The 27,418-nt window shown below is 48.8% G+C and overlaps 2 protein-coding genes across 4 annotated transcripts in view; both read left to right on the plus strand.

Moving 5' to 3' along the window:
• Positions 1-25,497, plus strand: part of LOC135551021 (ubiquitin carboxyl-terminal hydrolase CYLD-like) — a 40,082-nt gene extending 14,585 nt beyond the window's left edge. The window contains exons 1-14 of one of the 3 annotated variants that reach the window (XM_064982403.1): positions 78-789; positions 10,429-10,530; positions 11,051-11,167; positions 12,669-13,072; positions 13,336-13,501; positions 13,665-13,806; positions 13,957-14,079; positions 14,252-14,343; positions 14,453-14,519; positions 14,693-14,825; positions 21,310-21,418; positions 21,575-21,693; positions 22,366-22,582; positions 22,853-25,497. In XM_064982403.1, coding sequence (XP_064838475.1) covers positions 231-789; positions 10,429-10,530; positions 11,051-11,167; positions 12,669-13,072; positions 13,336-13,501; positions 13,665-13,806; positions 13,957-14,079; positions 14,252-14,343; positions 14,453-14,519; positions 14,693-14,825; positions 21,310-21,418; positions 21,575-21,693; positions 22,366-22,582; positions 22,853-23,037 — 2,535 coding nt within the window. In that variant the 5' untranslated portion in view covers positions 78-230 and the 3' untranslated portion in view covers positions 23,038-25,497. Of the gene's footprint in view, positions 1-77; positions 790-10,428; positions 10,531-11,050; positions 11,168-12,668; positions 13,073-13,335; positions 13,502-13,664; positions 13,807-13,956; positions 14,080-14,251; positions 14,344-14,452; positions 14,520-14,692; positions 14,826-21,309; positions 21,419-21,574; positions 21,694-22,365; positions 22,583-22,852 lie in introns of those variants that run through there. The other 2 variants (XM_064982384.1, XM_064982394.1) reach the window with 2 other exon arrangements.
• LOC135505095 (uncharacterized transmembrane protein DDB_G0289901-like) lies at positions 1,223-8,366 on the plus strand. The gene is made up of 7 exons (XM_064924221.1): positions 1,223-1,669; positions 2,243-2,247; positions 2,597-4,079; positions 4,145-5,538; positions 5,619-5,759; positions 6,030-6,412; positions 8,089-8,366. The coding sequence occupies exons 1-7, from the start codon at positions 1,223-1,225 to the stop codon at positions 8,364-8,366; spliced, it is 4,131 nt and encodes a 1,376-aa protein (XP_064780293.1).
• Positions 25,498-27,418: the final 1,921 nt, after the last annotated feature.

Consider the following 27,418-nt stretch of genomic DNA (forward strand, 5'->3'; position numbering starts at 1 on the left):
TTTCAAATATTCTCTCCCTTATTTGGATCCTATAAATGATAATCGAAGAAGCTTCAGGTATTGCCTATTAGCCATATAGTCCGCCAGGCAGTTATGAGTGTAGTATTTGTGGTGGGGGGCGTGTGAACACAGCAGCACTAAGTGGAGTGTTGTATGTTTTACTAGCAGCAGCAGCAGTAACAGAGGCTCTTTTGCTTGATGGCTCTGCTTGTTTTTGAAAGTCAAGTGAGATGCTGCATAGCAACAGAAGCAGTAGTAACAGTAGTAGTATTAGTAGTAGTAGCAGCAGCAGTAGCAGTAACAGCAGCAGTAGCAGTAACAGCAGCAGCAGCAGTAACAGCAGCAGCAGCAGAAACAGCAGCAGCAGCAGAAACAGCGGCAGTAGCAGTAACAACAGCGGCAGTAGCAGTAACGGCGGCGGTAGCAGTAACGGCAGCGGTAACGGCAGCGGCGGTAACAGCAGCAGCAGCGGTAACGGCGGCGGCAGCAGTAACGGCGGCGGCGGTAACAGCAGCAGCAGCAGCGGTAACAGCAGCAGCGGCAGCGGTAACAGCAGCAGCGGCAGCAGTAACAGCAGCAGCGGCAGCAGTAACAGCAGCGGCAGCAGTAGCAGCGGCAGTAGCAGTAACGGCGGCGGCAGCGGTAGCTGCAGCGGCAGCAGCGGCAACAGCAGCAGCAGCGGCAGCAGCAGCGGCAGCAGCAGCGGCAACAGCGGCAGCAGCAGCGGCAACAGCGGGAGCAGCAGCGGTAACAGCGGCAGCAGCAGCGGTAACAGCGGCAGCAGCAGCGGTACGAACAGTAGCAGCAGCAGTGGTAACAGCGGCGGCAACAGCAGCGGCAGCAGCAGCGGTAACGGCTACAACAGCGGCAATGGCAGCAGCGGTAACAGCGGCAGCAGCGGTAACAGCGGCGGCAACAGCAGCGGCAGCAGCAGCGGTAACGGCTGCAACAGCGGCAATGGCAGCAGCGGTAACAGCGGCAGCAGCGGTGGCAGCAGCGGCGGCAGCAGCAGCGGTAGCAGCAGTGGTAACAGCAGCAGTGGTAACAGCAGCAGTGGTAACGGCAGAGCAGCAGCAGCGGTAACGGCAGAGCAGCGGCGGCGGCAACAGCGGTAACAGCAGCGGCGTTAGCGGTAACAGCAGCGGCGGCAGCGGCGGCAGCGGCCATCATAACCAACCGTCGTGCGGTAACAGCGGCGGCAGCGGCAGCGGGCGTAGCGGTAATGGCACAGCGGGCGGTGCGTAACAGCGGCAGCGGTGGCAGCGGTGGTAGCGGGCGCGCAGCGGCGGCAGCAGCGGCAGCAGCGGTAACGGCGGCAGCAGCGGTAACGGCGGCAGCAGCGGTAGCGGCAGCGGTAGCGGCAGCGGTAGCGGTAGTGGCAGCGGCAGCCGTCGTAGCAGCAGCAGCCGTCGTAGCAGCAGCAGCCGTCGTAGCAGCAGCAGCCGTCGTAGCAGCAGCAGCCGTCGTAGCAGCAGCAGCCGTCGTAGCAGCAGCAGCCGTCGTAGCAGCAGCAGCCGTCGTAGCAGCAGCAGCCGTCGTAGCAGCAGCAGCCGTCGTAGCAGCAGCAGTAGTAGTAGCAGTAGTAGCAGCAGCAGTCGTAGTAGCAGCAGCAGTCGTAGTAGCAGCAGTGGTAACAGCAGCGGCAGCGGTAACAGCAGCAGCAGCAGTGGTAACAGCAGCAGCAGTAGTAGTAACAGCAGCAGCAGTAGTAACAGCAGCAGCAGCGGTAGCAGCAGCAGCAGCGGTAGCAGCAGCAGCAGCGGTAGCAGCAGCAGCAGCGGTAGCAGCAGCGGTAACAGCAGCAGCAGCGGTAACAGCAGCAGCAGTAGAAACAGCAGCAGTAGTAACAGCAGCAGTGGTAACGGCAGCAGCAACAGTAGAAACAACAACAGCAGCAGCAGCAGTGGTAACAGCAGCAGCAGCAGCAGCCGTAACAGCAGCAGCAGCCGTAACAGCAGCAGCAGCCGTAACAGCAGCAGCAGCCGTAACAGCAGCAGCAGCCGTAACAGCAGCAGCAGCCGTAACAGCAGCAGCGGTAACAGCAGCAGCAGCGGTAACAGCAGCAGCAGCAATGATAACAACAGCAACAGCAGCAACAGCAATGTAGCAACAGCAGTGTAGCAACAGCAGTAACAACAACAGCAGCAGCGTAACTAACAACAGTAACAGTAACAGCAAAGCAACGATAACAGCAGCAGCAACAGCAACAATAACAATGACAACAATGATAACGAACAACAAGCAACAGTAACAACAACAGCAGCCTTAACAGTGGCTACAACCCAGTAACAGTAACAGCAGCGTGATAACAGCAACAGTAACAACGATAACAACAGCGATGATAACGGCAGCAATGATGCAGCGGCAGCAGCAGTGGTAGCAGCAGTGGTAGCAGCAGCAGTGGTAGCAGCAGCAGTGGTAGCAGCAGCAGCGGTAGCAGCGTCAGCAGCGGCAGCAGCAGCGTCAGCAGCAGCGGCAACAGCAATGATAACAACAGCAACAGCAATGATGCTGATTAACAGCCAATGATAACAATGACAACAGCAACAGCAGCATGATAACAACAGCAGTGATAACAACAGCGGTAACAACATAGCAGCAGCAGCAGCGGTAGCAGCAGCAGCAGCAGCGGCGGTAGCAGCAGCAGCAGCAGCGTTAACAGCAGCAGCAGCAGCGTTAACAGCAGCAGCAGCAGCGTTAACAGCAGCAGCAGCAGCGGTAACAGCAGCAGCAGCGTTAACAGCAGCAGCGTTAACAGCAGCAGCAGCAGCAGCAGCGGTAGCAGCGTTAACAGCAGCAGCGGTAACAGCAGCAGCAGCATGAGCGGTAACAGCAGCAGCAATGTTAACAGCAGCAGCAGCAGTGGTAAAAGCAGCAGCAGTGGTAGCAGCAGCAGTGGTAGCAGTAGCAGCAGCAGTGGTAGCAGCAGCAGTGGTAGCAGCAGCAGCGGTAACAGCAGCAGCAGCGGTAACAGCAGCAGCAGTGGTAACAGCAGCAGCGGTAGCAACAGTGGTAACAGCAGCAGCAGTGGTAGCAGCAGCAGCAGTGGTAGCAGCAGCAGCAGTGGTAGCAGCAGCAGCAGTGGTAGCAGCAGCAGCAGTGGTAACAGCAGTGGTAACAGCAGCAGCAGTGGTAACAGCAGCAGCAGCAGTGGTAACAGCAGCAGCAGCAGTGGTAACAGCAGCAGCAGCAGTGGTAACAGCAGCAGCAGGAGTGGTAACAGCAGCAGCAGCAGTGGTAACAGCAGTGGTAGCAGCGGTGGTAACAGCAGCAGCGGTGGTAACAGCAGCAGCGGCGGTGGTAACAGCAGCAGCGGCGGTGGTAACAACAGCAGCAGCAGCAGCAGCAGTGGTAACAGCAGCAGTGGTAGCAGCAGCAGCAGCAGTGGTAACAGCAGCAGTGGTAGCAGCAGCAGCAGTGGTAACAGCAGCAGCAGCGGTAGCAGCAGCAGCGGTAGCAGCAGCAGCAGCGGCAGTAGCAGCAGCAGCAGTAGCAGCAGCAGTGGTAGCAGCAGCAGCAGTGGTAACAGCAGCAGCAGCAGTGGTAACCGCAGCAGTGGTCGCAGCAGCAGTGGTAGCAGCAGTGGTAACAGCAGCAGCAGCAGTGGTAACAGCAGCAGCAGAGGTAACAGCAGCAGCAGAGGTAACAGCAGCAGCAGAGGTAACAGCAGCAGCAGCGGTGGTAGCAGCAGCAGCAGCGGTGGTAGCAGCAGCAGCAGCAGTGGTGGTAACAGCAGCAGCGGTGGTAACAGCAGCAGCAGCAGCGGTGGTAACAGCAGCAGCGGTGGTAACAGCAGCAGAAGCAGCAGAAGCAGCGGCGGTAACAGCAGCGGCAGCAGCAGCAGCGGCAGCGGTTACAGCAGCAGCGGCAGCGGTTACAGCAGCAGCGGTTACAGCAGCAGCAGCAGCGGTTACAGCAGCGGTTACAGCAGCAGCAGCAGCGGTTACAGCAGCAGCAGCAGCGGTAACAGCAGCAGCAGCAGCGGTAACAGCAGCAGCGGTAACAGCAGCAGCAGCGGTAACAGCAGCAGCAGCGGTAACAGTAGCAGCAGCAGCAGCGGTAACAGTAGCAGCAGCAGCAGCGGTAACAGCAGCAGCAGCAGCAACAGCGGTAACAACAGCAACAGCAACAGCGATAACAACAGCAACAGCAACAGCGTGTAACAACAGCAGCAATCAGCGGTAACAGCAGCAGCAGCAGCAGCAGCGGTAACAGCAGCAGCAGCAGCAGCGGTAACAGCAGCAGTAGTAGTAACAGCAGCAGCAGCAGTAGTAACAGCAGCAGCAGTAGTAGTAACAGCAGCAGCAGCAGCAGTGGTATCAGTAGCAGCAGTGGTATCAGCAGCAGCAGTGGTATCAGCAGCAGCAGTGGTAACAGCAGCAACAGTGGTAGCAGCAGCAGCAGAGGTAACAGCAGCAGCAGAGGTAACAGCAGCAGCAGAGGTAACAGCAGCAGCAGAGGTAGCAGCAGTGGTAGCAGCAGTGGTAACAGCAGCAGCAGCAGCAGCAGCAGCAGCAGCAGCAGCAGTGGTGGTAACAGCAGCAGCGGTGGTAACAGCAGCAGCGGTGGTAACAGCAGCAGAAGCAGCGGTGGTAACAGCAGCAGCAGCAGCGGCAGCGGTAACAGCAGCAGCAGCAGCGGTAACAGCAGCAGCAGCAGCAGCGGTTACAGCAGCAGCAGCAGCGGTTACAGCAGCAGCGGTAACAGCAGCAGCAGCAGCGGTAACAGCAGCAGCAGCAGCGGTAACAGCAGCAGTAGTAGTAGCAGCAGCAGCAGTAGTAGTAACAGCAGCAGCAGTAGTAGTAGTAGTAGTAGCAGCAGCAGCAGCAGCAGCAGTGGTAGCAGCAGCAGCAGAGGTAACAGCAGCAGCAGAGGTAGCAGCAGTGGTAACAGCAGCAGCAGCAGCAGTGGTGGTAGCAGCAGCAGCAGTGGTGGTAGCAGCAGCAGCAGTGGTGGTAGCAGCAGCAGCGGTGGTACCAGCAGCAGCGGTGGTACCAGCAGCAGCAGCAGCGGTGGTACCAGCAGCAGCGGTGGTAACAGCAGCAGCAGCAGCGGTAGCAGCAGCGGTAACAGCAGCAGCAGCAGTGGTAACAGCAGCAGCAGCAGTGGTAACAGCAGCGGTAGCAGCAGCAGCAGCAGTGGTAGCAGCAGCAGCAGTGTTAGCAGCAGCAGCAGCAGTGGTAGCAGCAGCAGAGGTAACAGCAGCAGCAGAGGTAGCAGCAGTGGTAACAGCAGCAGCAGCAGTGGTAGCAGCAGCAGCAGTGGTAGCAGCAGCAGCAGTGGTAGCAGCAGTGGTGGTAGCAGTGTAGCAGCAGTGGTGGTAGCAGCAGTAGCGGTGGTAACAGCAGCAGCAGCAGCGGTGGTAACAGCAGCAGCAGCAGCGGTGGTAACAGCAGCAGCAGCAGCGGTGGTAACAGCAGCAGCGGTGGTAACAGCAGCAGCAGCAGCGGTGGTAACAGCAGCAGCAGCAGCGGGGATAACAGCAGCAGCAGCAGCGGGGATAACAGCAGCAGCAGCAGTGATAACAGCAGCAGCGTGGTAACAACAGCAGCAACAGTGTGCATGGTAACAGCAACAGTGGTAACAGCAACATAACAACAACAATGTGATAACAACAGCGACAACAGCGGTGATAACAACAGCGGCAACAGCAGCAGCGGTGGTGGCAACAGCAACAGCAGTGGCAACAGCAACAGCGGTGATAACAACAGTGGTAGCGACAACAGCGCTGATAACAACAGCGACAGCAGCATGGCCCGGTAACAACAGCGACAGCAACAGCAACGACAGCAGCAGCCCACAACAGCAACAACAGCGATAACAACAGCAACAAGCGGTAACAGCAGCAGCAGCAGCAGCGGTAACAGCAGCAGCAGTTGTAGTAACAGCAGTAGTAACAGCAGTAGCAGCAGCAGCAGTAGTAGTAACAGCAGCAGCAGCAGTAGTAGCAGCAGCAGCAGCAGCAGCAGCAGTAGTAGTAGTAGCAGCAGCAGCAGCAGTGGTATCAGTAGCAGCAGTGGTATCAGCAGCAGCAGTGGTATCAGCAGCAGCAGTGGTAACAGCAGCAGCAGTGGTAACAGCGGCAACAGTGGTAGCGGTAACAGCGGCAGCAGCGGTAACAGCAGCAGCAGCGGCAGCAGTGGTAACAGCAGCAGCAGTGGTAACAGCAGCAGCAGTGGTAACAGCAGCAGCAGTGGTAACAGCAGTGGTAACAGCAGTGGTAGCAGCAGCAGTGGTAGCAGCAGCAGCGGCAGTGGTAGCAGCAGCAGCGGCAGCGGTAGCAGCAGCAGCGGCAGCGGTAGCAGCAGCAGCGGCAGCGGTAACAACAGCAGCAGCAGCGTTAGCAGCAGCGTTAACAACAGCAGCAGCAGCGTTAACAACAGCAGCAGCAGTGGTAACAGCAGCAGCAGTGGTAACAGCAGCAGCAGCGGTAGCAACAGCAGCAGCAGCAGTGGTAACAGCAGCAGCAGTGGTAGCAACAGCAGCAGCAGCGGTAGCAACAGCAGCAGCAGCGGTAGCAGCAGCAGCGGTAGCAGCAGCAGCAGTGGTAGCAGCAGCAGCAGTGGTAGCAGCAGCAGCAGTGGTAGCAGCAGTGGTGGTAGCAGCAGTAGCGGTGGTAACAGCAGCAGCAGCAGCGGTGGTAACAGCAGCAGCAGCAGCGGCGGTAACAGCAGCAGCGGCGGTAACAGCAGCAGCAGCAGCGGTGGTAACAGCAGCAGCAGCAGCGGGGATAACAGCAGCAGCAGCGGCGGTAACAGCAGCAGCGGCGGTAACAGCAGCAGCAGCAGCAGCAGTGTAGTAACAGCAGCAGCAGTAGTAGTAGTAGTAGTAGCAGCAGCAGCAGCAGCAGTGGTAGCAACAGCAGCAGAGGTAACAGCAGCAGCAGATGTAGCAGCAGTGGTAACAGCAGCAGCACAGCGTGATAACAACAACAGTGGTGGTAGCAGCAGCAGCGGTGGTACCAGCAACAACAGCGGTACAGCAGCAGCAACAGCAATGATAACAAGCGGCAACAGCAGCGGTGGTAACAGCAACCAGCGGTAACAGCAGCAGCAGCAGCAGCGGTAACAGCAGCAGCAGTTGTAGTAACAGCAGTAGTAACAGCAGTAGCAGCAGCAGCAGTAGTAGTAACAGCAGCAGCAGCAGTAGTAGTAGCAGCAGTAGTAGTAGCAGCAGCAGCAGCAGCAGTGGTATCAGCAGCAGCAGTGGTATCAGCAGCAGCAGTGGTATCAGCAGCAGCAGTGGTAACAGCAGCAGCAGTGGTAACAGCAGCAACAGCGGTAGCGGTAACAGCGGTAGCAGCGGTAACAGCAGCAGCAGCGGTAGCAGCGGTAACAGCAGCAGCAGTGGTAACAGCAGTGGTAACAGCAGTGGTAGCAGCAGCAGTGGTAACAGCAGCGGCAGTGGTAACAGCAGCAGCAGTGGTAACAGCAGTGGTAACAGCAGTGGTAGCAGCAGCAGTGGTAACAGCAGCGGCAGTGGTAGCAGCAGCAGCGGCAGCGGTAGCAGCAGCAGCGGCAGCGGTAACAGCAGCAGCGGCAGCGGTAACAACAGCAGCAGCAGCGTTAGCAGCAGCGTTAACAGCAGCAGCAGCTTTAACAGCAGCAGCAGCAGTGGTAACAGCAGCAGCAGTGGTAACAGCAGCAGCAGCGGTAGCAACAGCAGCAGCAGCAGTGGTAACAGCAGCAGCAGTGGTAGCAACAGCAGCAGCAGCGGTAGCAACAGCAGCAGCAGCGGTAGCAACAGCAGCAGTGGTAACAACGGGTAACAGCAACAACAGTGGTAACAGCAGTAACAGCAATGATGTAACAGCAGCAGCGATAACAACAGCAGCAGTGAGTGATAACAACAGCAGCAATGACAGCACAGCAACAATGACAGCAACAGCAGCAACAGTGGTAACAGCAGTGGTAACAGCAGTGGTAACAGCAACAGCAGCAGCAGCAGCATGGTAACAACAATGTGACAGCGGTGATGGCGACAGCGACAGCCGTGCAGCAGCATGGTAACAGCAGCAGCAACAGCAACAGCAATGATAACAGCAACAACAGCGATAACAACAACAATGATATGATAACAACAGCCCAGATAACAGCAGCAATGACAACAATAACAACAACAATGACAGCAATGATGGTAACAATGACAACAATGATGGCAACAATGACAACAGCAATGATGGTAACAACAATGACAGCAATAGCAGCAGCAACAATGATAACAACAGCAGCAGCCATGATGGCAGCAATGACAGCAATGACAGCAGCGACAGCGATAGCAACAGCGACAGCAATGATAGTAACAACAATGATGTGACAGCAACAGCAACAGCAGCGATAGCAACAGCGGATAGCAAGCAGCAATGACAGCAGCAGCAGCGGTAGCAGCAGCGGCAGCAGCAGCAGCGGTAACAGCAGCAGCAGCGGTAGTAACAGCAGCATTAGTGGCAGCGGCAGCGGCAACAGCAGCGGCAGCGGTAACAGCAGCGGCAGCGGTAACAGCAATGGTAGTGGCAGCGGTAACAGCAGCAGTAATAGCAGCGGCAGCGGTAACAGCAGCGGCAGCTGTAACAGCAGTAGTAACAGCGGCAGCAGTAGTAATTACTACTGCTGCTGTTGTTGTTATTACTACTGCTGCTGTTATTTCTACTGCTGCTGTTGTTATAACAACAGCAGCACAGTAGTAACAACAACAGCAGCAGCAGTAACAGCAGCAGTAGGAGTAACAATAGCAGCAGCAGCAGTAGTAGTAGCAGCAGCAACAGAGGCTCTTTTGTTTGATGGCTCTGCTTGTTTTTGAAAATCAAGTGAGCTGCTGCTCCTCTCAGCCTCTTTGTTCTTGCCATTGGTTTTATTGATTTGTTTGTGTGTGCTGTCTGACTCTGAACCCCAACAATGGTTCAGATGCTTTGACTTTCATGGTCTTCTTGGACATGGTCTGCGTGGTTTGTGTGTGCGGGTGGGTGGGGTTTGTACAATTCGTTAAACAGCTTGGAAAATTCCAGAAAATTATGTCATGGCTTTAGAAGCTTCTGATTAACTAGAAGCTTCTGCTAATTGACATAATTTGAGTCAATTGGAGGTGTACCTGTGGATGTATTTCAAGGCCTCCATTCAAACTCATTGCCTCTTTGCTTGACATCATGGGTAAATCTCAAGAAATCAGACCTCCACAAGTCTGGTTTATCCCTGGGAGCAATTTCCAAACGCCTGAAGGTACCACGTTCATCTGTACAAACAATGGTACGCAAGTATAAACACCATGGGACCATGAAGGCGTCATACCGCTCAGGAAGGAGACATGTTCTGTCTCCCTAAGATGAATGTACTTTGGTGCGAAAAGTGCAAATCAATCCCAGAACAGCAGCAAAGGACCCTGTGAAGATGCTGGGGGAAACGGGTACAAAAGTATCTTTATCCACAGTAAAACAAGTCGTATATCGACAACCTGAAAAGCCGCTCAGCAAGGAAGAAGCCACTGCTCCAAAACCGCCATAGAAAAGCCAGGCTACGGTTTGTAACTGCACATAGGGACAAAGGATGTACTTTTTGGAGAATTGTACTCTCGTCTGATGAAACAAAAATATAACTTTTTGGGCATAATGACCATCATTATGTTTGGAGGAAAAGGGGGATGCTTGCAAGCCGAAGATCACCATCCCAAACGTGAAGCACAGGGGTGGCAGCATCATGTTGTGGTGGTGCTTTGCTGCAAGTGGGGCTGGTGCACTTCACAAAATAGATGGCATCATGAGGTAGGACAATTGTGGCTATATTGTGGCAACATTTTCAAGACATCAGTCAGGAAGTTAAATCTTGGTCGCAAATGGGTCTTCCAAATGGTCAATGACCCCAAGCATATTTCCAAAGTTGTGGCAAAATGGCTTAAGGACAAGAAAAGCCCTGACCTCAATCTTATAGAAAATTTGTGGGCAGACCTGAAAAAAGTGTGTTCGAGCAAGGAGACCTACAAACCTGACTCACTTACACCAGCTCTGTCAGGAGGAATGGGCCAAAATTCACCCAACTTATTGTGGGAAGCTTGTGGAAAGGCTAACCAAAACGTTTAACCCAAGTTTAACAATTTAAAGGCAATGCTACCAAATACTAATTGAGTGTATGTAAACTTCTGACCCACTGGGAATGTGATGAAAGAAATAAAATCTGAAATCACTCTCTACTATTATTCTGACATTTCACATTCTTAAAATAGTGGTGATCCTAACTGACCTAAGACGGAATTTTTACTACGATTAAATGTCAGGAATTGTGAAACTCAGTTTAAATGTATTTGGCTAAGGTGTATGTAAACTTCCAAATGTATATACTGTATACCTGCCAGCACCTGCAACAAGACAAACAGCTGTGCAGTGTTGGGGTATATCAGTGTTGTTCCACACTGTTGTTTTACTTGACTGTGTGTTTGCAGAATACTCCATGCAGGACCAGAGGCTGCAGAAGCACAGTTTTACCCCCAGAGGCAGCAGCAGTGACAAGTCCTCCTCTGGCCAAAGCAAACCAAAGAGCAAAGGTACTGCTGCTGGCTTCAAGTGCATGTACTAGCTAACACTATAACACTTTAACATGGTGTTAGTGTGCTGATGGTTCTGTCATTGGGAAATAATATCAATAAGGCATGATGACTGAATTTTGGAAAATTTAAGTTTTGCAAGATTCCATTTGTGTGAATGGTCAATTTGGATTCCAGAGCTGATGTGAATGGTTTGGAGTGGTGAGAGTTACTGAACCATTTGTGTTCACTGGAATGGCTACTGACCTGCACAGTGTGCTGACGATCTGCCTCCGTTCCCTCTCTCTATGCCTTTCTCTCTCCCCCTCCCCACCTATCCTGCTGTCATTAAAGAATGCCTCATAATAATGGCTGCAATGGAGCAAATGGAATGGTATGAAAAACCTGGTTTTCATGGATTTGATACCATTCCATTTACTCCATTCCAGCCGCTATTATGAGCCGTTCTCCCCCCAGCAGGCTCCACTGCAGCAAACACACACCTGCTTTCTGTTTCTCTGTTGACTTGTGTTATCTCCAGGCTTAGGTCTTCAGTGTGGGAGTAGAAGCAAGTCAGAGTTGTATTATACTTTAAATGGCAGCTCTGTTGACCACCCAGTCCAGGCCAAATCCAAAAGCACATGGTACATTGATGAAGGTAAAGCCCCAGCAAGATACAGTAGTGAGACTCCCGTCTGTCTTGATAGCAGGGTCTTGTTAATGCATGGTTGTTCTACAGTATTAATTTACCAGTGAACAAATTTATCAGTGAACAAATAAAGAATGCGTTTGATCTTTAACTTAATTGTTGTATTGTTTAGGTAGATAACATTATTTAATTTTTTACTGTGATTTGATTAAAAAAGCTTGCTATCAAGACTAGGGCTGTGGTGATACCAGTATCCAAGATATTTTTTCCATTGTAAAAATAAAAACATGAAGCAGATCACTCTTGGTTATTTTTTAAAATACCTGCTGTATGTAAAATAGTGTGTTCTATAGCTTGGAAAAGAAATAAATGTGACTGGATGACAACACAATGGGGGTTGTTTTCCTAAAGTTAAATCCGCTTTGTGTTTTGTTTCCTTGAGACTATGCTAACGGGTATCGCGATACTGGAATTGTCCCGGCCCTGATGAAGACCCTTCACTGAGAGTCCTCCATCTATTCATTCCCATTAACTGTGAGATCCACCTGCATGGTGCAATTGCGGTGTCATGGTCTTCCTCAAATCACAAAGGCTTTTAATAATGCTTTAACATTTCTTGCATTTTATTCACTCTCAGAATAATTAAATTAGGTAAAATACCTTATTTTATTCTTGATGGTTTCCTGTAAGCATTAGCATTAGTGTAAGCCTGTAAGGTTTAAGTGAGGACGTGGATATGTTTCATGAGGGATGGTGTGGGGTAGTTTAGGAAGGTAGTCTACATGCGGTCAAATATAGTTTTCCTTACAGCGCGTGGTGGTGATGAATGGATAATTACACAAGTGAAACCAAGGGATTGAAAATGATTGAGTCATGTAAAGCCTGTGTGTAAAGTTATGGAGCTATCAGTGGACTCTAGGGTGAGGAAGACCCAGTGGAGATGACTCCTCTATGTCGCAGGAATGAGAGAAATCCTGTCACAGCTGTTTCCTCTGTTCTGTTTCATCACCTCTGTTTTGTTTTTCATCTCTGCCTTCTTACCCATATGTTCAGGTCCATCATATTCATATTTGATGGTGTATTGTACTTTCCATTGGTGACGTGATGATTTTATGACTCACCCATCTCTTCAGGATTATTCTGTGGCTGTCTCCATGTGGAGGCATTTAGATTTTCTCAACACACTCTCACAGTGACACAAATATTAACCTTTTAACTCCCATGGGAGGTAAATTAAAACGTCCTTGTTTCACATAAGATATATTTTTTGGCTCTGTTTACAGTGAATGCAAAAATGTGTATCCACTTTATAGTGAAAGTGTTTATAAGCCAAGGTTACATTTGGTTTGCTAATGCTGATATGAAGCTGTGACACCACCTGCACACTCCCTATTCACAACGTTGGCAAAAAAAGCCTAATTAATATCTGAGGAGTCCACGATGCTAGAAGCTCTCTGTCATGTAATATCTGCTGCAGTGAAAATGGATTGTCTGTTGTTTTCCTCTGCAGTAGGGGAAGACCCTGCCAAGTCTCTCACAGACACGCCCCCTGACTTCAATGAAACCACACCTCCTACCAGGGCCCCGCCCTCTGCTTCCTTGTCCAATGACAACAAGTTCCACTCCCTGCCCTTCAGCCTGAGCCGTAAGACTGGGCCCAATGGCAGCATGAGCCATGGACCCCTCTCCCTCTCCGTGCAGTCAGTGATGGGAGAGCAGATGCCAGAGCCCCCATCGCCCAGCCCTCCCTCCCCGAGGCCCCCCTCACCCCCCAGCTCTCGCGGGGGTGGGGGAGTGCCTGGTCTGGAGGTGGGGTCCCTAGTGGAGGTGAAGGAGAACCCGCCCCTGTGTGGGGTCATCCGCTGGGTGGGGCTGCCCCCGGGACTACCAGAGCCACTGGCTGGCCTGGAGCTGGTGAGAGATCATTACACTGACTGGAAGTATTGTCTCTTTGTCGCCTCTGAGACCTGGCAGTTTTGTCTTATGTTTTTCCCAATAACATTGTCACAGCAAGTGAACAAAGAATTTCAGGAAAACTTCAGAGAAACCAACATTTGGTTAATTAAATGGTAGAATAATCCAAATCCAGTATCATTACTAGCTGTATGTTTGGTTTAATAGCATACAGGTAACTGCACTCAACATCATGATGGCCTTGTCTGGTTCTGCTCTCTCAGGAGGAAGAGTGTGTTGGCTGTACAGACGGCACCTTTCAAGGTACCCGCTACTTCAGCTGCGCGCCCAAGAAGGCCCTGTTTGTGAAGCTGAAATGCTGCCGGCCTGACTCCCGTTTCCCCTCCCTACATCACTCCTCCAACCCCATCGAGAGATGCAACTCTATCGGTGAGTCACTGGTGTCACCTGTCAGTCCTGCGCTGAATTACAAATTGACCCCTAGGTACTCCCTAGGACTGGACGGGTAAAGGCTATACAGGGACATTTCCACCCAGCTAAGCAGTCCTGCCCAGGATTGTCAACTTAAACTTCACTGTTTGTGTCTCACCAGCTTTCGGGGGTTATCTGAGTGAGGTGGTGCATGAGAACACTCCTCCACGCACTGAGAATGACGGTCTAGACATCATGGTGGGCAAGAAGAAAGGTATCCAGGGACACTACAACTCCTGCTACCTGGACTCCACACTCTTCTGGTGAGGACAAAAAAGAGATGAGTTTTCACTTCTTCCTTGCATGTATTATTATAGAGTTCTTAACCTCATTCCTATGTCACTGTAGTGAGTTTTTTTTAAGTCTCTCAACAGGGAGTCATGTTTATTCTTTCCCTCTTTTCCCGTCTTTAGCCTGTTTTCCTTCAGCTCAGTCCTGGACACAGTTCTGCTGAGGCCGAGGTCCAAGACTGACGTGGAGTATTACCGAGAGACACAGGAGCTGCTACGCACAGAGATAGTCAACCCCCTGCGCATGTCAGTAGGAAACTACTCATCGTGTTTTGTTCAGACACATTCATTCAGTATAATGTCATGTGGCAAACCAATGCTTAACATGTCATTTCTAAGCACTTTCATTAGTTTTCTAGACACAGCCAAGTATCATAACTGTGAGATCCTCTGATTCTATTTTTATTTGTCTTGGTAGACATGGCTATGTGTGTGCCACTAAAGTGATGAAGCTCAGAAGGATACTGGAGAAGGTAGAAGCTGCCTCAGGGTTCACATCTGAAGAAAAAGGTGTCTAATGCCTGTATCACAATATTAAAGATTTGGGGTTTTGTTATTAATGTCATAAACTTATTCTAAATGTTTTAAGCTTGTTATTAACTTAATGGTCACCTCACAGATCCTGAGGAGTTCCTCAATATTCTGTTCCATCACATATTGAGGGTGGACCCCTTACTCAAGCTGAGGTCAGTCTACATTAGACGTACTCCAAAACATATCCTCTTGTTATTGCTTATCTAAACTATTTCTGCTAATAGTATACACATTTTAATAATATTTAGACATGCATCGAAGATGAGCTCAAATTAGTATTCCAATGTATTACACATGATATCCTGTTTGTGTCTGTCGTGTCTAGGTCGGCAGGTCAGAAGGTTCAGGACTGCTACTTCTACCAGATCTTCATGGATAAGAAGGACAAAGTGGGCGTGCCAACCAGCCAGCAGCTCATAGAGTGGTCCTTCATCAACAGTGACCTCAAGTTTGCTGAGGTGACCTGTCTGTATGTCTGGCTGGCTGTCTGTCAGTGGTTGGGTTGCTCAGAGGTGAATGATTTGCTGATTGCAATCAAGAAGCAATTCATTCTAGGAGCATGAAGGGAGAATCAACTTGACTATCAATTCTAATGATTAGCTGAGTTAATCAATGACAGGCTGAGCTACTATGGGAAATTGGCAGGATCAGTAGTTTGTAGAACACACATACAGTTCACTTTTGTGGGATTTTGTTTGTTATGTAATGGCTGTTCCTCAGTAAGGTAAGATGGTGCTGACAGATATGTCAGCTCTGCTTCTAGGTCCAAAGCAACTTGCAGTATTTTTATTTTTATTTTTTTCTTACATTATTAGCCCATCATTTTGGGGGTGTTATTACATTCAGCCGTAAGAACTTTTGGATATCAGAGCGGTGGTAACTCGCCAGAATTACAACCAGGAATACGACTTTCTCGAATTGGATCCTTTGTTCGTACCCTCCAGGGTAATTGAACTTATTCCAGAGCCTGCTCCAAAACACCGCCGGCAGAGAAGAGGTATTTAGAGTGGAATTCTAGTCCGACTCAGGAGGCGGGCACACCATCCACCGCTTATATTACTCGCTAATGTTCAGTCTCTGGACAATAAAGTAGACGAGCTCAGAGCGAGGATCTCCTTCCAGAGAGACATCAGGGATTGTAACATAGCCATGTTTCTGTGAAACAGAGTATCTCGGGATATACTGAGTTCTCAATACATCGCGCAGACGGGAATAAAGAACGGCGGGGGTGTATGTTTCATGAATAACTACTCATGGCGTGACTGATAACATACAGAAACTCAAGTCCTTTTGTTCACCCGACCTAAAATCCACCACAATCAAATGCCGACTGAATTAACTCCCAAGAGAATTCTCTTCGGTTATAGTCACAGCCGTGTAAATTCCCTCTCAAGCCGATACCACGGCGGCTCTCAAAGAACTACACTGGACTTTATGCAAACTGGAAACCACATATCCTGAGGCTGGATTTATTGTAGCTGGGGATTTTAAGAAAGCAAATTTGAGGAAAACGCTATCGAAGTTTTACCAACTGTAGTACTCGCTCTAGAAAAACATTGGACCACTGCTTCTCAATTTTTTGAAATGCCTACAAGGCCCTCCCCCACCCTCGCTTCGACAAATCTGAGCATGACTCAATTTTGTTCCTCCCTTCCTATAGGCAGAAACAAAGAGGAAGTGCCCTTGCTAAGGTCTATTCAACGCTGGTCTGACCAATCGAAATCCATGCTTCAGGATTGTTTTGATCACGTGGACTGGGATATGTTGCGGGTAGCCTCATTGACGAATACACGGATACGGTGACTGAGTTCATCAGGAAGTGTATAGGTGGTGTTGTACCCACTGTGACTATTAAAACCTACCCAAACCAGAAACCTTGGCTAGATGGCAGCATTCACGCAAAAATGAAAGCGTGAACCACCGCATTTAACCATGGCAAAATGACTGAGAATATGGCCAAATACAAACAGTGTAGTTCCCTCCCGTAAGGCAATCAAACAGGAAAAACGTTAGTACAGAGACAAAGTGGAGTTGCAATTCAACGGCTCAGACACGAGATGTATGTGGCAGGGTCTACAGACAATCACGGACTACAAAGGGAACACAGTCTTGCTTGAAGATGTCCACCATTGTTTCTGTACCCAAGAAAGCAAAGGTAACTGAACTAAATGACTATCGCTCTGTAGAGCTCACTTCTTTCATCATGAAGTACTTTGAGAGACTAGTCAAGGATCATATCACCTCTACCTTACCTGACACCCTAAACCCACTTCAATTTGCTTACCGCCCCAATAGATCCACAGACAATGCAATCGCCATCGCACTGCATACTGCCCTATCCCATCTGGAAAAGAGGAATACCTATGTAAGAATGCTGTTCATTGACTATAGCTCAGCATTTAACACTATAGTGCCCTCCAAGCTCATCATTAAGCTCGGGGCCCTTGGGTCTCAACCCCGCCCTGTGCAACTGCATCCTGGACTTCCTGATGGGCTGCCCCCAGGTGGTGAAGGTAGGAAACAACACCTCTACTTTGCTGATCCTCAACACCAGGGCCCCACAAGGGTGCGTGCTCAGCCCCTTCCTATACTCCCTGTTCATCCATGACTGCGTGGCCACGCAAGCTTCCAACTCAATCATCAAGTTTGCAGACGACACAACTGTAGTAGGCCTGATTACCATCAATGACGAGAGACTACAGGGAGGAGGTAAGGGTCCTGGGAGAGTGGTGCCAGGAAAGTAAATTCTCACTCAACGTCAACAAAACAAAAGTGCTGATCGTGGACTTCCGGAAACAGCAGAGGGAGCCAGCTCCTATCCACATTGTTGGTACCTAAGTGGAGAAGGTGGAAAACTTCCCTTCGGCATCACTGAAGATCTGAAATGGTCCACCCACAGACAGTGTGGTGAAGAAGGCGCAACAGCGCCTCTTCAACCTCAGGAGGCTGAAGACATTTGGCTTGGCCCCTAAAACCCAAGCAAACTTTCAGATGCACAAGAGCATCCTGTTGGGCTGTATCACCGCTGTATCACCGCAACTCCCAACGCATCACCAAGGGCAAACTACCTACCCTCCAGGACACCTACATTTACATTTACATTTAAGTCATTTAGCAGACGCTCTTATCCAGAGCGACTTACAAATTGGTGAATTCACCTTCTGACATCCAGTGGAACAGCCACTTTACAATAGTGCATCTAAATCATTTAAGGGGGGTGAGAAGGATTACTTATCCTATCCTAGGTATTCCTTGAAGAGGTGGGGTTTCAGGTGTCTCCGGAAGGTGGTGATTGACTCCGCTGTCCTGGCGTCGTGAGGGAGTTTGTTCCACCATTGGGGGGCCAGAGCAGCGAACAGTTTTGACTGGGCTGAGCGGGAACTGTACTTCCTCAGTGGTAGGGAGGCGAGCAGGCCAGAGGTGGATGAACGCAGTGCCCTTGTTTGGGTGTAGGGCCTGATCAGAGCCTGGAGGTACTGCGGTGCCGTTCCCCTCACAGCTCCGTAGGAGAAGATTAATTGTGTGTCGTCTGCATAGCAATGATAGGAGAGACCATGTGAGGTTATGACAGAGCCAAGTGACTTGGTGTATAGCGAGAATAGGAGAGGGCCTAGAACAGAGCCCTGGGGGACACCAGTGGTGAGAGCGCGTAGCGAGAAGACAGATTCTCGCCACGCCACCTGGTAGGAGCGACCTGTCAGGTAGGACGCAATCCAAGCGTGGGCCGCACCGGAGATGCCCAACTCGGAGAGGGTGGAGAGGAGGATCTGATGGTTCACAGTATCGAAGGCAGCCGATAGGTCTAGAAGGATGAGAGCAGAGGAGAGAGAGTTAGCTTTAGCAGTGCGGAGCGCCTCCGTGATACAGAGAAGAGCAGTCTCAGTTGAATGACTAGTCTTGAAACCTGACTGATTTGGATCAAGAAGGTCATTCTGAGAGAGATAGCGGGAGAGCTGGCCAAGGACGGCACGTTCAAGAGTTTTGGAGAGAAAAGAAAGAAGGGATACTGGTCTGTAGTTGTTGACATCGGAGGGATCGAGTGTAGGTTTTTTCAGAAGGGGTGCAACTCTCGCTCTCTTGAAGACGGAAGGGACGTAGCCAGCGGTCAGGGATGAGTTGATGAGCGAGGTGAGGTAAGGGAGAAGGTCTCCGGAAATGGTCTGGAGAAGAGAGGAGGGGATAGGGTCAAGCGGGCAGGTTGTTGGGCGGCCGGCCGTCACAAGAAGCGAGATTTCATCTGGAGAGAGAGGGGAGAAAGAGGTCAGAGCACAGGGTAGGGCAGTGTGAGCAGAACCAGCGGTGTCGTTTGACTTAGCAAACGAGGATCGGATGTCGTCGACCTTCTTTTCAAAATGGTTGACGAAGTCATCTGCAGAGAGGGAGGAGGGGGGAGGAGGATTCAGGAGGGAGGAGAAGGTGGCAAAGAGCTTCCTAGGGTTAGAGGCAGATGCTTGGAATTTAGAGTGGTAGAAAGTGGCTTTAGCAGCAGAGACAGAGGAGGAAAATGTAGAGAGGAGGGAGTGAAAGGATGCCAGGTCCGCAGGGAGGCGAGTTTTCCTCCATTTCCGCTCGGCTGCCCGGAGCTCTGTTCTGTGAGCTCGCAATGAGTCGTCGAGCCACGGAGCGGGAGGGGAGGACCGAGCCGGCCTGGAGGATAGGGGACATAGAGAGTCAAAGGATGCAGAAAGGGAAGAGAGGAGGGTTGAGGAGGCAGAATCAGGAGATAGGTTGGAGAAGGTATGAGCAGAGGGAAGAGATGATAGGATGGAAGAGGAGAGAGTAGCGGGGAGAGAGAGCGAAGGTTGGGACGGCGCGATACCATCCGAGTAGGGGCAGTGTGGGAAGTGTTGGATGAGAGCGAGAGGGAAAAGGATACAAGGTAGTGGTCGGAGACTTGGAGGGGAGTTGCAATGAGGTTAGTGGAAGAACAGCATCTAGTAAAGATGAGGTCGAGCGTATTGCCTGCCTTGTGAGTAGGGGGGAAGGTGAGAGGGTGAGGTCAAAAGAGGAGAGGAGTGGAAAGAAGGAGGCAGAGAGGAATGAGTCAAAGGTAGACGTGGGGAGGTTAAAGTCGCCCAGGACTGTGAGAGGTGAGCCGTCCTCAGGAAAGGAGCTTATCAAGGCATCAAGCTCATTGATGAACTCTCCGAGGGAACCTGGAGGGCGATAAATGATAAGGATGTTAAGCTTGAAAGGGCTGGTAACTGTGACAGCATGGAATTCAAAGGAGGCGATAGACAGATGGGTAAGGGGAGAACGAGAGAATGACCACTTGGGAGAGATGAGGATCCCGGTGCCACCACCCCGCTGACCAGAAGCTCTCGGGGTGTGCGAGAACACGTGGGCGGACAAAGAGAGAGCAGTAGGAGTAGCAGTGTTATCTGTGGTGATCCATGTTTCCGTCAGTGCCAAGAAGTCGAGGGACTGGAGGGAGGCATAGGCTGAGATGAACTCTGCCTTGTTGGCCGCAGATCGGCAGTTCCAGAGGCTACCGGAGACCTGGAACTCCACGTGGGTCGTGCGCGCTGGGACCACCAGATTAGGGTGGCGCGGCCACGCGGTGTGGAGCGTTTGTATGGTCTGTGCAGAGAGGAGAGAACAGGGATAGATAGACACATAGTTGACAGGCTACAGAAGAGGCTACGCTAATGCAAAGGAGATTGGAATGACAAGTGGACTACACGTCTCGAATGTTCAGAAAGTTAAGCTTACGTAGCAAGAATCTTATTGACTAAAATGATTGAAATGATACAGTACTGCTGGAGTAGGCTAGCTGGCAGTGGCTGTGATGTTGACACTACACTAATCCAGTCGTTCCGTCGAGTGTAATAGTTTCTACAGTGCTGCTATTCGGCGGCTAGCTGGCTAGCTAGCAGTGTTGATTGCGTTACGTTACGTTAAAAGAACGACAATAGCTGGCTAGCTAACCTAGAAAATCGCTCTAGACTACACAATTGTCTTAGATACAAAGACGGCTATGTAGCTAGCTAGCTACGATCAAACAAATCAAACCGTTGTACTGTAATAGTTTCTACAGTGCTGCTATTCGGGGGCTAGCTGGCTAGCTAGCAGTGTTGATTGCGTTACGTTACGTTAAAAGAACGACAATAGCTGGCTAGCTAACCTGGCTAGCTAACCTACAGCCCGCGATGTCACAGGAAGTCCAAAAAGATCATCAAGTACATCAACCACCACTTCACCCCACTATCACCCGGAAGGCGAAGTCAGTACAGGTACATTAACGATGGGACCGAGAGACTGAAAAGCAGCCATTATCTCAAGACCATCAGACTTATAAATAGACATCATTAGCTGTCTTCCACCCGGTTACGCAATCCTGCACCTTAGAGGCTCCTGGCAGGCGCAGCGGTCTAAGGCACTGCATCTCAGTGCTAGTGGCGTCACTACATACCCTGGTTCGATTCCAGGATGTATCACAACCGGACAGGATTGGGAGCCCCATGGGGCGCGCACAATTGGTCCAGCGTCGTCCTGGTTAGGGTTTGGAAGGGGTAGGCCATCATTGTACATAAGAATTTCTTCTTAACTGACTTGCCTAGTTAAATAAAGGTTAAATAAATACATATAAAATAGGCTGCTGCCTTATGTACATACTGTAGACTTGGAATCACTGGCCACTTTAATGGAACACTAGTCAATTTAATAATGTTTACATACTACTTTACTCGTCTCATATTTATATACTGTATTCTATTCTACATTATTTTAGTCAATGCCACTCTGAAATTCCTCGATCTAATATTTATATATTTCTTAATTTCATTCTTTTACTTTTGGATTTGTGTGAATTGTTAGATACTACTGCACTGTTGGAGCTAGGAACACAAGCATTTCGCTACACCTGCAATAACATCTGCTAAATATGTGTATGTGACCAATACAATTTGATGTGGTGACTTCATGCGTCTTCTCTCTGTTCAGGCTCCTTCCTGCCTTATCATCCAAATGCCTCGCTTTGGGAAGGACTTCAAGATGTTCAACAAGATCTTCCCCTCACTAGAGTTAGACATCACAGACTTACTTGAAGACAGTGCGTAAAAAGTTATTTTATTTGAATGTGGTTGAAGTTGGATTATCATTATTGATTGTGATAACTTTTCCATATCATAAATCTACTGTTCTCCATCGACATATGGTTGTGTGTGGGTGTGTATAGTCAACCCTCAACCCTGTGCTTCTCTCTCAGCTCCCAGGGAGTGTCGAATCTGCGGGGGTCTGGCTCTGTATGAATGCAGGGAGTGCTACGAGGACGGTGACATCACTGCCGGGAAGATAAAGCAGTTCTGTGAAAAGTGCAATACACAGGTAACCGACAGAGGGTGCCATTTCACCAACATATAAACTAAGGGGATCTCATTAGGGACTTATAAAGTAGTTATAAAGCAGTGTAGTTCCAGTACAATCCACTTGGGGGCGACAAGTCCTAAGGAATGCCTGAGTTTCATGTAACTTTCTAAGTTGTATTTTATACTGGGTGGTTTGAGCCCTGAATGCTGATCGGCTGATACCTGTGGTATAAGGTCTGATATACCACGGCTATGACAAAACATGTATTTTTACTTCTCTAATTACGTTGGTATTCAGTTTATAATAGCAATAAGGCACCTCGGGGGTTTGTGACCAATATACCACTGCTAAAGTCTGTATCCAGGCACTTCTCGCTGCGTCGTGCCTAAGAACAGCCATTAGCCGTGGTATATTGGCCATATACCATACCCCCTCGTGCCTTATTGCTTAAATAACGTATAACTGAAGACAAAATATTTACCTTGAACTTGGAGGCACATTTGTGAATATATGTGTAATTGATTTTTTTTATTGTGAAACTTGTCATTCTTTAGTTTTATTCTTTACTCTGTAGTTGCCATCGATCTGAGAACTGTTATTAGACCTATTTATAACTAGTGATTAGAAATACTGACCAAATCCCCAAGAAATAGGTAAATACTTATTTCCAACCATTATGTGTTCCCTCAGGTTCACCTCCACCCGAGGAGGAAGGCCCATCGCCACGGCAAGTTGTCCGTCCCCAAGGAACTGCAAGAGGGTGTGTGGCGGCAGGGTAGCTTCCCTCGCCAGCGGATGGAGCTGTTCGCTGTGCTCTGCATCGAAACCAGTCACTACGTAGCGTTCGTCAAGTACAGCCACCAAGACTCTGCATGGCTCTTCTTCGACAGTATGGCCGACCGCGACGGTATGGGGAGAAATCTTCTTCAGGAGTTATTGGATAACTTTTCGCTTTTTGTTGTGGGAGAAGCAGTATTTTGAATCATTTACAAAGTTATTATGAACTGTCAAGCTATTTTTGATTTTGTTCATAATTATGAATAGATATTCAGTTCAATAGTAAATATTTTGGATTAATTCACATAGAAATGATATTACATAGAAATATGACTAGAACACTTGCCATTGCTTTAATACCACAGATCTGAGTGCTCTGTCTGTGTTTGTTGTTCCACAGGAGGGCAGAATGGCTTCAACATCCCCCAGGTGTCTCCATGTCCGGAGGTGGGGGCCTATCTGAAGATGACCCCTGAGGAGCTGCATGCCCTGGACCCCAAGAGCATCCAGGGCCAGGCCCGCCGTCTGCTGTGTGACGCCTACATGTGCATGTACCAGAGCCCCACCATGAGCCTGTACAAGTAGAGCCCCTGGAGCAGGAGACTCCCAGACAGACAGATAGACAGACGGCAGAGCTGCAGTCCAGAGCTCTCTCCCTGTGTCCCCACCTCCTCCTCAATGCCTGCCCCTGTCTCCTCAGTCTACTCTGCCCAAAGTGAAAACTATAAAAGAGAAAAGCTTATTTGCACTGTGCATTTGTTGAAGTGTTGTTGTTCTTGTTTTCCCTCTGTGGTGAACAACAAAACAAGCTGATCTTGACGTCAGTAGCTTCCCTGTGCCTCGTAGCTGAGTGGTGGGGGACGGCGGTCGATGGAGACACGAGAAGCCCGCTGAATATTATTCTCATCCTGTGGAGAGGAAGAGGAGAGAGAGGGGGGGACGGCATGCTCGCCTCGGCTGACCAGACATGAGAAACAAAAACAAGCCATGTTAATGGAAGGACAGAGGCCACCTCATTTACCTAAAGCAGGGGGAGTCCTGCTTTTCTTAATCAGTGTAAGAGATGGGAGTGCTCCATAATTCAACTCATAGTGGAAATAATGACATGTTCAAAACCCTCAACCAACTATGTATACGGTTTAAACAGCTTGTCTTAAGACCTCCTTAGTACCATGATCCATTATGTCAGATGTGTACCACCACCAACAGTATATTTGTGTCAACCGAATTTAGCATTAGGCTCAACCAGAATACTTTGGGTGGCATATTTCCCTATTATACCTTGTAGATTTCATGAAAGTGTGTGTGTTCCAAATGGATATATGGTAAAGGTGGCTGTATGACAGTTCTCCATGCAGACAGAGGACAGGTCAGGTACTCTAAAGCCTGGAAGGTGTTTTTGAATTAACAGGTTGTGGAAATATTCAACTGAAATTTTACATTTTAGATTTGTCTTTTTTGTAAGTCTCAAGGCATTGTGTGTCAGCAAACTAAATTATTTTATATCTAAACGTTTAACTGCACTCAAGACATAGCAAACTCCTGCTTGACATTTGTCATACTCAATACTTATCTGATGAGACAAACAGTATATGCCTATTGTGTCTTTTTCATACATTTGTGACAGTCAACTCCCCAACCATGGATCAAAATCAAGTAACTTAAAATACAGTAAATACCTAATTATATTTTAATCTGAATATATTTACATTCTCGTATTTTCTTTTTTGAAGGAAATTTAAAAAATATATTAAATATAATCTTTACTCCTCCTCCCATCTCTCACCAGATATTGAAGTGAGTTCTTGTGATTCATGCTGTCCCATTAATACTACTGAATGTTACCACCAGTGGCATGCTGGGTAGTGTAGTTTAATGTCACAATGAAGGCCTGATTGGGAGGTTCAATGCTGGTTTCCAGATGACTACAACCTCCACAAAGCCCCATTGTGATTGTTTTCCCAGGGACCCTCAAAGGAGACATTTACTGTGTGTGCTTGTTTCTGCACTGCTGAAGTTTAATGCTCGTCACAGACAGACAGGAGGACTTTGTTTACTCCACTGGAGCCTGTGAGTCTCTGATATGGATATCTATGAACATTGACTTGTGCATCTATCTTTAAAGTATATAACGGATGCAAATTAATGTCAGTGCTGTTCTCGTAAATGTTAACTAAATTAAAACCCCTGTTTTGAAAAGTATGAAAAGTGTTTATTTGTGTGTTGGAGATGTTTTCCATGTGCCTGGCAGTTTGCTTTGTTTGGCGCGTCTGAGTACGAGTGAATTGGGGTACGCTTGTCATGTAGCTTGATTCAACTCTGGTGTCCGTGTCCTCACCTGTCACAGAGGTGCAGGTCTCATTAGCATGGTGTCTCTGCAGGGGCTCAGCACAGCGGGGAATCTGCTCTGGTTGATGCGTTTGTCAGAGAGACGGGGTGCAGATGGGACTAACCTCCCCGTGGGCAGAGACACAGCAGCTGGACACTGGTCCGACAGGGAGCTCGAGGCCCAGACAGCACATTAACACAAGGTTCTATTTTCTTCTCTTTATCACCTCAAACTACAGTCTACTGAAAAAGGCAGAAATACTTTACATTTTTTAAACCTATCTCTGATCAATCGTTATAATAGTGAAAAGGGTATGCTTTTTTGAGTTAGTCATAACTCACTGGGCACAGACATCAATTCAATGTTTATTCCACATGGCTCAATGTTATTTTATTGAAATGGCGTGGAAACAACGTTGATTCAACCAGTGTGTGCCCAGCGGGTGCATGGCTACATTTCTAGCTTAGTGAGTGACTTGCAGTGCCTGTCTGTGAGGACTGCAGCATTTCAAGCTCTTGAGAAAAGTCTATGTCATCTATGTTTAAGCAGTTGTTGACAATGTGTGAGCAAGTGGGTTTATGCCTTTAGTCATAGGCTTATTACAAATATGGGCCCCAGTTTAGTCCTCTTTTAAACAACAGTCAATCATCTGCTGTCCAGGAAATAAATACAAATTGGGTGCAATATTCTTAACAATAAAGAATGACAGATCAGTTTTAAGATGGCAGTTTGTTTGACTACTTGTGTTACTGGCTTTTCATTGTTATTATCCCCATGGCCTATATGTTGGGATTAAGTTCCATATACCCTATGACCCAATTCCCCAGACACTTCGCAACAAATAGATAAATCAACCTGTATTATACATGCATTTCCCCCACAGGAACCCTCTTACACACCTTACACCCATTTAGTTTTTAGTCAAACTTGAAACCAGCTTAGCAAGCTGACTTCAGAAGTGCCAGATAAGTATTTGTCAACACAACAGCTGGCGCCACAATGCCCTCTTGTATCTTAATGCCATAGCATATGCCAGCCGCTCGTAGCTTGTGATAATTTAGCCGGGACTGGTACTTCAGGAGCAGATGGGCTCAAGTATTGTTATTCTCACTCCAGCTCAGAGGCCCTGGGGGAGAATGCTAAATAAAATCAAAGCAGATGGACCTTGCTGGGCTGTTTATGATAAACAGCCAATGGCCCTCCAACACCGCTGGGTTGGTGGCTGCTGGGAAAGGGGCAGGGTCTACCACCTAGAGTCTCCACTGGACAGGAGCAAATATTACACTGGTGGATTGGGCCTCTGGAAAGACCTCGAACTTACTTAGCTTGGAAAACACACAGAATATTGCTTTTACTACTGTGCAGTTTTAGTGAAGTGAAACAAAGCGATTTTCATTGTGGATCCAAGAATGTATTCTTCTCCAACCACTGTCTACTTATGGTACAGTCACACACAACAGAAGCCCAGACAGACACACTCAGAATCACTTTCTCCCTTTTTATTTTAGTGCTGTGTTTGAAGTAATTTTTTTGTCTGAATTTCCTGTTCTTTCTCACTCATAATAGTCAGTCCCATATTTTAACTCGGGACTATTTTGTTCTTTTTTCTTATACTTTCCCAATATTGGCTGATGTTGTTCTTGGTATTCTCACATCTACTCCATGCACGGGACCTTGAAAAAGACATGGGCGGTATGGTTTTTATTGTAAACAGCCTCCCATCACATCAGGTAGTGATTCTGCTGCCTGTCTACTATACATAGGAATGCAGAATGGTTGGTTCACACTCAGCATTGCACTTGAAATCCAGTCTCATTCCCATGGGAAAGACAGCCGGTAAACAAAGAAATCCTATCAGAGCCTGGAGAGAGAAGGTAAATGTAAAAGCCCATTCAGACAACAGGAAAACAGTGATTTCCGACACTAAAGATGAAAAGGGAGCTGAGAGAGAACAATTTCAAGCCAATCAGTCCTAACTCAATATACCACTTAGGTGCTGTTTTAACTCTATTGTGATAAGGGGTTTTATTTAGTGGCTTTAAAGGTCACAGTCTGATGAAGTCAAAGCAGTGCAATCAAACTAATGTTTAGAACTGAAACTATTAACTCTGCAGTTCTTCAATCACTTTGAGACCTTTTAAATATCTGTGTTGTAAGATAGTTTCCATTAATTCGCAATCCTGTTCAAATGGTCAGCTGCAGAAGCAGTTATTTTTCATACTTAAAGTAAATTACATGATTTTGACACACAGAGAAACTACTCAAATCAAATGTATTTATATAGCCCTTCTTACATCAGCTGATATCTCAAAGTGCTGTACAGAAACCCAGCCTAAAACCCCAAACAGCAAGCATTGCAGGTGTAGAAGCATGGTGGCCAGGAAAAACTCCCTAGAAAGGCCAAAACCTAGGAAGAAATCTAGAGAGGAACCAGGCTATGAGGGGTGGCCAGTCCTCGTCTGGCTGTGCCGGGTGAAGATCATAACAGAACATGGCCAAGATGTTCAAATGTTCATAAATGACCAGCATGGTCAAATAACAATAATTGCTCTTGCTGTCTCTGTTGAGTTGAAAACAGCAGGTCTGGGACAGGTAGCACGTCTGGTGAACAGGTCAGGGTTCCATAGCCGCAGGCAG

Source organism: Oncorhynchus masou, chromosome 1 (genome assembly GCF_036934945.1).
Source record: "Oncorhynchus masou masou isolate Uvic2021 chromosome 1, UVic_Omas_1.1, whole genome shotgun sequence".
Classification (NCBI taxonomy): domain Eukaryota; kingdom Metazoa; phylum Chordata; class Actinopteri; order Salmoniformes; family Salmonidae; genus Oncorhynchus; species Oncorhynchus masou.

Bases quoted from the DNA above. Each gene is read 5' to 3' on its own strand.
- LOC135505095 (XM_064924221.1), top strand. From the start codon at position 1,223: ATGGCACAGCGGGCGGTGCGTAACAGCGGCAGCGGTGGCAGCGGTGGT. The intron at 5,760-6,029 runs GTAACAACAGCG...TGGTATCAGCAG, and splicing joins AGCGACAGCAGCATGGCCCG to CAGCAGTGGTATCAGCAGCA. The intron at 6,413-8,088 runs GTAACAGCAGCA...ACAACAGCCCAG, and splicing joins TGGTAACAGCAGCAGCAGTG to ATAACAGCAGCAATGACAAC.